This window comes from Xylocopa sonorina, chromosome 8 (assembly GCF_050948175.1).
Source record: "Xylocopa sonorina isolate GNS202 chromosome 8, iyXylSono1_principal, whole genome shotgun sequence".
Taxonomy (NCBI): Eukaryota; Metazoa; Arthropoda; class Insecta; order Hymenoptera; family Apidae; genus Xylocopa; species Xylocopa sonorina.
This window is the reverse complement of record NC_135200.1, coordinates 5,231,338-5,242,288: the sequence shown is the minus strand read 5'-3', so window position 1 is coordinate 5,242,288 and position 10,951 is coordinate 5,231,338. Positions and strand designations below refer to the sequence as shown.

At 45.4% G+C, this 10,951-nt stretch overlaps 1 protein-coding gene across 7 annotated transcripts in view; it reads left to right on the top strand.

The window, feature by feature from the left end:
• Window positions 1-2,344: 2,344 nt before the first annotated feature.
• Window positions 2,345-10,951, top strand: part of Dscam3 (Down syndrome cell adhesion molecule 3) — a 97,514-nt gene continuing 88,907 nt past the window's right edge. For 4 of the 7 annotated variants that reach the window (XM_076899448.1, XM_076899447.1, XM_076899450.1 and 1 more), the window contains exon 1: window positions 2,347-2,432. In XM_076899448.1, coding sequence (XP_076755563.1) covers window positions 2,399-2,432 — 34 coding nt within the window. In that variant the 5' untranslated portion in view covers window positions 2,347-2,398. Of the gene's footprint in view, window positions 2,433-10,951 lie in introns of all 7 variants that reach the window. The other 3 variants (XM_076899451.1, XM_076899446.1, XM_076899445.1) reach the window with 1 other exon arrangement.

Below are 10,951 nucleotides of genomic sequence, written 5' to 3'. Positions count from 1 at the left end.
TGGAACAAGAATAATCTGTTGGACCCGCGGACGTAGGGGAAGAAAATATACACGTGACGTAATTCCTTTTATTTCCCAGCGTCCGCAGTTACATTCGTCCTATTATACGCGCACACACGCATCCTCTCTCCTCTGGACAGCATGAAATATTAAGATAAATGTATTACGCTCGTCGAAGGGCGTCCTGAAAAATCGCGTGTCACTCTTCAGAAATAAATGAATATCTTAGCCGCGGGACCATCAATCTTATCGCTTATCGACCGGTTTATACGCGTTCCCGCGTTCTGGCTAATACGTTTCAATTCCACCGGGCGGTTCAAAGTGTTCTCGGATAGAAATTCCTCTGCTTCTATTTCGCCACGCAACGGCGAGACGCTTTTCACGTCGCAAGAACCAATAAACCACGAGAGCACCTTTGTGCCATTTCCAACCTGCGACCACACACTAAAACAATTTTTGTTATTCCTTGAAGAACCGCGATATGCGATAAACGCAATTTTTCAACAGATTTACGAACTTTCTCTCCGCTGTACGTTATTTTATAGCAACGCGAATTACACAAGGTGTGAGTGTTCTCGATTTGCTCTGAGCTACAATAACTACTTCCTCAAATTCATAAAAAATTTCACCATTAATCATCAACGATAGTTGCTCTTCGACTGCTGATCAAAACGATATCCAACGATTCGACACTGTTCTCCAGTTTCTCCTATACTGTCGCACTCTCATCGACACCCGCAAAGTACCCCACTCGAAGCTCCAATTTTTCAACAGCAAAGCGTCGCATCGATCCCAGCGACAGAGTTGAACGCAACGCGTTACGATTCCGTTCTCTGTAACCCTTCAACCGCAGGGTCACGCGAGATGCATCATCCCGAAATTCCACCCCGTGAATTTATTCACTGCGCCCCACAATCCCGTCCAAAGCATCCATCCGGGAGTTCCCCGCCATTTCATGTAAAATATCTAATATCCCGTACGAATTCCGCGAAACACGCGCGCGTTTCACCCTCCACGGTGAACAACCGCGCCGCCATAAAGCGAATAATCCCGCGCGAGGGCAGGCCAGGCCTGGCCCGCGTCGTTTCACGCCGCGTTATTGAACTTTACTTTCGCGGCTGGTCCTCGACGTGGCCATTTAACACGCGCGCGTCGTTTAACCGGAATTTTACGCCACCCCGGTATCATCCACTCCATCGCCGCGGCGGCACTCGTTACATCGCGCTAATTGATTAACGGTCAACAGACGCGCAGCAGGCATGCTAATTCCGGTTGATTCCAGAGCGCACTGCTGCCCGTTAACGCTCCCGTAAAATCTGTTGAACGCGCCGCCCCGTAATAAGCACCGCGATCCTGCGCGGCCATTCGCTCGAAATTTATTGAATAAACAGCTCGAACGCGAATCGCGACTATCACTAGCGACCCCCAAAAGTCGATCCACCGCTTACGTTGTCGATGAAAGACCGGTGGCGCAAATTGTCGTACGATTTTCTGATGAACGCTGCCTCCTGGACGTTTCGTGGGCGAGGCGAGAGTATCTCTTTCTTCTTTGGTTGATATTTTTCGAACGAAATATGTTTCCAGTGGTTCGAGAAACTCTTTTATTCTTATTAAAATTATTATATGTAATTATTGTGGATTTTGTGGGACATTTATACAAATGGATGCACGATATATCGCTTTTATTCGATGGAAATTAGTTAGAAATATTTCGAGTTTGGTTATCAACGTCGAACATTGATTCAAAGGACACGAGTATACGATAGAAGCTTGATAGTTGCGCGTAAATGTTTACTATTGAAGTTCGTCGAACTAGCGAGCGGAAATAAAAGAAACACGGACCTATTGTTAATTATAAATCCGCAGAGAATCCTGCGCGAGTGATCGGTGATCTCTTTTTACAGCACAGCTCTCAGAGAGCATCGACGATTGTTGAAAAACTAATTTCAAGCTAAACACACAGATTACTCGCGCCGAAACTGAACTGGGATTGAAAACGAAATTACCGTGAAAGTTAAATCCGAATTGGAAATTAAATGAAATTCTCTCGCGAAACATAATATGTGATCCTTACCGCGGCTCCAGCGAGGACTTCGTCGGTCAGATTTATCGAACGGACGCGGATCAGCGGACATATTTGCCGCTCAAACAGTGATACATCGTCCGTCGTTCCAATAACGGCGCCGTCGATTAATCGACGCACGTTTCCCCCGTCGAGGCGGGCAAGAAACTCGGAAAATTCATCCAGACTCGATAAAATAACGGCTGCAACGCCCGCCCCAAAACCCTTTGACCTCGCCTCCCGCCTCTCGCCGTAACCAACCTGGCTATTCTTGTTGCAGGAATGTTCCGAGAATGCGTTGAATTGATTGCGTTTCGACGAATTTCGGCTTTGGGGATGGACTCGACCGTGACGCTGCTCCTTTTGACCGGTGAGTGGTAACTTTTGCTAACCCTGCGAACTACCTCGCCCCCCGTCGAGCGCGATCGTCGCGCGAAAAGTGCCCCCGCGAGTTTCACCGCCGTTAAACCGGCGATTTCGTTCGGCGGTGTCGTCACGCTGGAGGATTGATCCTTAAATATTTATTGCGAACGCGGGAACAGCGGAACAGAGGGTCATTACCTGCGATCGAAATTGGAAAAGTTTTTTTAGGCCGTCGAAGGTGTTGAAGTTTCTTGGACGGGGAACTGCTGTTCTTTATAGCCGCAATTTGTACATCGATAAATGTGGTTCTACGTCCGCTAGATTCACCCTCGCGTGCTTCTTATCGCGATATTATTTGGTAGACTGATTGCAAAGGAATGTAAAATATTTAAAAAAAAGAAAATAGTATACTAAACGCGATACCTAAATTCTAATCGTTTCGAACGCTTCTGTTCAAGTATAAAAAGTAACAGACTACGATCAGAATTCTCTCGAGGAATTAAAAAGCGTGTAGTTATTAGAGAAGACTCGAGCGAAGAGTTCTGTCGTCTTATTATACAAATCGGATAACACCGTTTCCCACGACGAGAAAAGATGAGGAGATCGCTCCACCAGCTACTACACACGCACTAGATCCCGCGAAACAAACTGAAAGTTTCTTAATCATCCTCCGGAAGGGAAATTTTCCATCTCGTCGATTCCAGAGGGGTGGAAAAGAAAAGGTAGCGGATAAAAGGGGGAAATGGCCGATCGCCAAGTACAATAGAGAATTGGCAGCGTTCCGTTGTGTCCGTCGCGCTAGGCTTATTCCCTTTTCTGGACCTCGCGCGACCTCCGCTTCTCGAGGCGTCCCTCTCGCCTTGATAATGGGGTCCGCCGCAGGGGGTGAAACGGGGCTTGTGTACCCTGGGGGACGTCTCCCGTGCTTGAACTGTGTCTAGATTAATGAACAGATAGCGCTCTTATTATATGGGGCCCCTGCAAGACAATGAGCCGGACAATCTGCGATCTTTTTCCAAAGGGTTACGGGTGTAATTTGAATCCCGTCGGACGTGGAACACGGAGGGCTCCGCGATACCATCGACGGGCTGGTTTATGGTGCGCGGCACCACTGATTGTCTTATTGAAAAATTGATTGCGTCGAGATTACGGCCAACGATTACGGGTTACATTCTGTTGAGCGAGGATTAAGGGGTGGAATGTTTTTTCAACGGTTGATGGAGTGCGTACACGGCTCGGATGGTTACGTCTGTTGGGTGTAAGTGAGCGAATGAGTTGAGTGGATGACTCGAATTTTTTTTATAATCAACAGAAGCGATCGAAGGGTTGATGGTACCCGATACTAAAGATATTAAATAAATTAGAAGAGAACGGATGGGAACAGTGTTTCAAACGGTGGTTTTTCTAATTATTTTTATATTTCAACTTTGAGAGATCATTTTTTTTGTTTGCTCTTCATTGAAATCTTTGACAGAGAATCGATGTAATTTCAGAGGGTTGATAGCGAGTGATGATGATGTACAAGGAAGATACACAAAATGTGTATAGAAAAAGTTACGGCGTTCGTTTTTATATAGAATTAACAATGAAATGAAAAGCAATTAGTCCTAAGTTTATTGTTTGCGTTGGAGACAATGGATTTGAAACGTTTTTCATCCGTTGTAACTCTAGCCGAAACGCGCCAGCCATTTTCCCCTGAAATAAAATACTCCGCCATATGCCTGTTCCGGCGGATTAAAGTAATTTAAACAACACGGGGTACAGATGTAAGTTACGCAGGCAGATCATTGTTTGCGTAATTTCAGTCTCCATTATGAATTTTATTCGCTCGGCATTTGTTTGTTATTCTGCGTTTTAATTAAGAACCCCCGGGACGTGTTTACACGCGGAGCGTACGCCTTTGAATGCAATTTTTTTTTCTACGTTAACAATGAAAATATCCGCGTTTTGATGTCCCTCTGCCTTTTAACGATGTTCGTCCGGGACAAAAACCAGGCAACAGGCATCAAGATATTTCCAAAATATACCTTCCTCGTTCTCTAAACATTTCTTATTGTAATTTACTAAAACTGCATATACATACTATCAGGTTAAAAACAGTCCTTTCATTCGTTGCAAAAATCGTATGAAAATAACCCTTTGAGTAACAACTTAAAAATCAAATTCAAAATACCTTCGCAAATCATCCCTTACTTCTTAAGCCATCTAAACACCATCTTTGTCTGACGATTGTATCAAGCGTATCGCGCAACATCGAATCGAAGAATAACCTTCCGAAGAGGCAAGAAACGAAAGGAAACGTGGAGGCAAAATCCAGAGTACGTGCATACGTCGATGGTCAGCGACGCACGATCGATACTGGGCAAGCACCCCGGAACCGTTCTAACGCGAGAGTCCAGCATCGACGAAAGGGGGTGCCTAAGTTTGATTTGGCAGAGATCGACTCCCAGCCACGGTGCAGAGAGAGAGAGAGAGAGAGAGAAAACGACCTCTCCTCGTTTTTACGCCGACGATTCCCTTCCGGCGGAACCGGCAGCGCGTCCCACGGAAAAAGAGGACGTCCTCTGTGTCCGCCGCGCGAACCTCCCTCGCGTGTAACGAGACGGTCCTACCGCCGTGTGTCGAGTGCCTACACCGGTCGATGTGCAACGCGCGCGGCGGGTGCAGGAGGGAAATGGAACGGTGGAAAGAGAGCAGGAGACAACGAGCCGCGCGGGGTTGGGGGTGGAAAAAAAAAGGGAAGAAAAAAAACGGGGAGGAAGAAGTACGTTTGGTTTGGCAGCGGGCGGTGGGCGTCGAACTCGGGACATCGCGCGCGGATGACGAGTAATCGATCACGAGCACTGTGCCAACACTCCGCGCCGAACAGCTCAGTGATTCTCATTTCACGCTTTATCGATACCGCGAGAATGTCGCGTCGACCGCTTTGAGGCGGATGGCGCGTTTCGATGGATGATCTCGATGACGAACGAAGGACGATGGCCGAGTTAAGGGTTGATTTCGAGGGAGGATTCGAGGCCGTCGTTTTGAGAAGAAATTTGGGATCCTCTGTTTGATCCTGTGGGAGACTATCGATGTGAGATTTAACAAAAATTTTCAGTTATTTGTATATTTACAGCGTACGTATACATGTGTGTACATCGTGTTCCACGATCTTACACGTGATTCTGTTTTTTTTAAGTCTCGTCTTGTTCTGGTTACCAAAGTCAGTCTTTGATATTTTTTTTTTTTTATCAACAGTTACCAAACATTTTGTTTGCGCCAAGTTCTTGGTAAAATAGGGTGGTTTTATAAATGAGACTCGCAGAGAGTTTGTATTTAGTTAGATGAAGATGAAACAGTTGAACTTTTGAATACTAATTACATACATGATTGCATTACGCGGTAGTTAAACTTACGATGTAGTTAAACTTGCGTGTCATTTTATGGAATTATAAAAAGTGAACTACGAGAGGAAGCGAACGCTCTCGTTGCAAGACCCTCAGAATCTTCGAATCGCGTGTCATCCGACATCAATCTACCCTGGACACGGTGCGTTGACGTGTACAGATGCACGCTAGACAGGTTTATTGATTTCTGATCGAGGCAATCGTCGATGCCAACGAGCCTGGCCCCAGCCTTTTTCTTTTTTACCGTTTGTGCAAAGTTTCGATGTAGCAACAGGAGAGCCAGGGAGAGGGTGGAAATTATCCATTAGGGGACAGCAGAGATAGGACGCGTTGAAATATCGACGAGCAAACGACGGGAAACGACGAGAAGGGATGACGACGACGTCGAAGAGACGCGATTCTCGATTCGAAATGGTCCTCGATACGCCCCGACAAGAATTTCACCGAGCGGTTCTTCAAACATTTAAGCGAATCGAGGGAAGAGCGAGGCAGCCGCCTTCATCGGTTAATTTCGAACGAACGGAAGTCTTCCGGCTTGAAAATGCTGACGAATCGCCTGTACGGTAATTATACCCGTACACGAGCCGTCAAGCCTGCAATTTTTGCATTTTGCATCTTCTTTTTTCTTTATCTTCCTCCGATTTCTTTTTTTTTTCTTCCTTGCTTTTAATGTTAATTACGAATTTTGTGATTCTGCGAATTTGTTGGCCAATTACTGGCAAAGGGGAAATTTATGCGAGCAACAGAGTTACATCGTTGAGTTGGAAAATAATGGCTGCGATGACTGAGTCGTGGTGGTACATTAAAGAGACACAGATAGGGATGAAAGTGAATAAAATTCGAGGGTAATTGACTTGTATTAAAGTTGTATGATTTCTTGAATGGGTGACACGGGATATAATGGAAATGAACAACAAATGTGGTATTTTAGGTAAAAAGTTGACGAAGGAAACGAACGTAGGATATGAGAAAGATGTGTCCGACCATAGATAGGTTTGTACTACTGGCAATCTTTAATCCGTCTAAAACCGTTCGAAACCGCTGCTGTAAAAGCAATTACAGAAATGTTGGAAAAGTCGACGTAATATTTTCGCCAAATTAATCACGGCATGACTGAGAAATTGAAATTAATTTGAATATTAAAAAGCGAAGTACAAAAAATTAAACGACATTAATATCGTTTTTGGTAGTGGAAGGTATTCTAATTACTTTTTCTCCGGACGTAGACGAGTTTTAGCGTAAAATTAATAACTTTGGCTTAATTGTTTAATAATAGAATGTGTTCAGATAAATTAATGAAAAATTATAGCACAGTGAAATATTTTGTTAAAAATTTTCGTTAATGAAATTATACTTTTTTTTAATTAACAACAGCTTTGATCCATTTAGAGCGTAGGGTTTCGTTTAGCTAAAATTGCCATACAACAAGTCGTACTATACTTGAGGGGAATGCACACCGAATAACTTGTCCGCATTAACAACTTTGTAACGAGCTGAACGAAGTATTAATTAATTTCTCCCAGTTAATTAGCGAACAATTAAACGGCATTGACGCGAAACACCAATAATTATAGCACTTGCGGCCGCAAAATTCGTTGAATAAAAGAGTACTTAACTCTTACCCAATCATGTAATTCTCGTCGGTTTTAATTGAATTACCACTCTGAATTAAGCATTCAAACTCCATTACCAAGGGTATTATCCCAAAATTTTGTTGCATTTATCAAACAAATAGTTACTAGAATTCTAATGCACGCAACAGTTATAAAAGATAATATATCGCGATAGCAAGTGGTACAAGCTGCGTCTGACCATTCACGGTTCTGTTCCCCTAGCGCTCTTCTGCTGATACTCTTCAGCCTCTCTCATCGATTACCTTCCATCGAAAATTCGAAATAAGACTGCAACACTCTCTTAATATGCAAATCTCCTTCAATCTCAACCAAACACGATAAAACCTCGATTATTCGACTCCCATTCCCTCAGTTTCTGCACCGCAGAAGATCGTCTGTCCCAAAGTCCTTAAAAAATGCCTACTAACAAACAAAAATGTTTATCGTCCGCAAGTGTGTAGCAAATTTTCGTCAACCCTTCGTCGTTCGAATACAACAGTAACCCTGCAAGCTCCGCTCGCTATTACCCCCCAAAGACCAATTAACAATCAACCCTCTCAGTAATCGACGAGGTACGCGAGAGCGCCTGAAATTACCATTCGAAGCTCGTCGATCGGCGAAATATCGAAAACGAACGGGGACAGAAAAGCTGATCGTGACATCGTGGCGTTAAAGCACAGCTGAGAGCCACGTGCAAACGCGAGGGCATCCGTGTCCGAGATGCTCTCGCGAAAAATACAGACAGGCTCGACGTCCCCCCCGGTCCCTGTCCCCTCTGGCCATCCCCGTATCGATTTCTGGCCGATGGAGTATCGCGATACTCGCTCTCTGCCGCGTCTACCCCTTCGCCACCAGCCGAACCCACCGCAACCCCGCGTCCTCCACCTTCGATCGCCATTCTTTGTGACTCCGGCTGGCGCCCACCGCCCGTCGCCGTCTTTTTTCCGCGCCCTGTCTTTCCTACCATCCCCCTCCGTCGTCCTCTGTTCCTGGTGGGTGCTCCACGCGTGTCCCTGCATCACCGTGAACGGACATTAAGCGAAGGTACGTGTCCCGCTCGAAAATGGACGACTTTTCCCCTGGTCACGCTCCCTTCCGGTTCGCGTCTCGCGCGCGGACCTCCGCGACGGGGATGATGAAAGGACCTGCGAACGTGGACGGAGTTTCGGAGGGATTTGCGGCCAGGGAGAGAAAAAAAAGGAATGATAAAACCGATATAATCGCTATGTGCTTTGGAACTTTATTAATCAGTTATCGAAAGTACTCGCCACCTTTACAGATGTGCCTGTAATAAAATTCGCGTTAATGGTACTTTTGTGAGGATCAAGGGATTACCGCTGGGATCGAACAATTTTTATGTATCCGCGATATGCGTGGGTTGGTGATCAAGAATTCTTAGTCACGATGATCGTGATTGTTCGTACGTTCTCACGAAGGATAATCGATCGAATTAAATCGTGACTCGATCGATCTTGAATCGCTTGTTTCGTGGAGTTGTGCTCGCTCGTTGCAAATTTAAATGACGGAAAAGGAGAGAAATGTGGATCATCCCAGGCGTCGAGTTACACGTTCCTGTTTCCATTGATTCCTACCCTTTTCTCGTTTACGTTCCGCGGAAGAATACGTTTTTAATGAGGCACGTCAGCCGGACAACGAGGATGAACCGTCCCCCTCCCTTCTTTCTCACCCCCTAGCGCCACTTTTCTTTTTTCTCGACCGCTCCTTTTAATCGTCGTTTTATTATCGCGTTTCCATTCGAGCCGTCTGAAAGACCGTCGATGAATCGACGCCGGGTATTTCAGCCGCGTGGGAAAAGGAACTGGAACCTAAATCAAAACGGGCACCAGTCCCGCGCGATACAAAGTATCCGATACAATGCGATATAAAATATTCGGGTCATCGCTGTCGCGCCATTCTTCACCCACGTTTTTCTCTTCCGATCCTGTTGGCCGCGTCGTTCGAATCATTTGCCGCGTATATACTCGTCAAGTGGACGAATTTCGAATCACTTTACATTATCTCATTTCTTATTCGAATCGATATGAATGCCATTAAAAATGATTGTACCAAGTGCGAGACGAGGCGTGTCCTACAGCATCCCTTCGTCAAAGACAACAATTTATGAATCACCCAGAAAATGTTCGCACCCTTAAACTCTCACGTCGTTCGAATCATTTGTCGCGTATATACTCGTCAAGTGGACGAATTTCGAATCACTTTACATTATCTCATTTCTTATTCAAATCGACATGAATGCCAATAAAAATGATTGTACCAAGTGCGTAAGCGAGACGAAGATACCTGTGGTACCACGATTAACCAAGACCAGCGTGTCCTAAAGTATCCTTTCGTCAAAGGCAACAATTTATAAATCACCCAGAAAATGTTTACACCCTTAAACCCTCACGTCGTTCGAATCATTTGTCGCGTATATACTCGTCAAGTGGACGAATTTCGAATCATTTACATTATCTCATTTCTTATTCAAATCGACATGAATGCCATTAAAAATGATTGTACCAAGTGCGTATACCTGTGGTACCACAATTAACCAAGACCAGCGTGTCCTAAAGTATGCCTTCGTCAAAAGCAACAATTTATAAATCACTCAGAAAATGTTTACACCCTTAAACTCTCACCCTTTAAACGCGTCCAAGGAACTCTGGTCCCGCCAACCCCTTCTTGCAACCGCTCGAACTACGCCACATAATTACGAGAGGAACTCAGAAACGAGCCCATCAATGAGCCGCGAGATTCGTCGCCCTTCCGTCGACCGTTTCGACTGGATTCCTTCCGAATGGGGGTGGCAATTTCCTGACGCGACTGCATCCCCGCTCTTTCGCGACGCGCGCTGTAAAAGGGCGAGTGCTCGCGCCCTGTCGCCTCGTCTGACAATGCTTACGTAGCCGTAACTCCGCTTCGCGTCGATGGTACGTGACCGTGTTCGCGGATCGAAGCCGTTTCAGTTTACGGGATTACGCGACGGTGCCCATGCGCGTTTAATCCCATTATCGTTTTCGCGGACTCGTCGATCAGCCGACACCCGATTATCCGCGGCGGATCGTTAGCGCCGGTGGACGGCCACGGGAAACGTTCGATTTGCGGACGTGGATTTCGAAAATGGCAGCCAGGTAAATGAAGCACGCCTGCGGAGTTTATGGGATCGCTCGCAACAGCCCGGATCGCTCGCGATAGCCACGCTGATCAATTCCCGCGGCCCAGTTGATATCCACGGATTAAGAACAGGTTTCGAAGTTTCTTTTCTGTGTCGCACCTTGGCGAACTGCGCGAACTTTATTTCTGTCGAGTCTGTTTGGAAGTGAGACATTTTTATTTTATCGAGAGCGTCTTTTTTTAGTACTTAGGGGGTGATTTGTTGCCTTCGAGGGTTTTCTTTTTATTTAAACAATACTTGGGAATTAAGATCGTTCCTGTTATTGTTAATAACACTGAGTTAATTAAAAGGTTCGAGGACAGATGTTCGACAAATGTTTGATCATGTTAATATCTATACTTTTATCTTG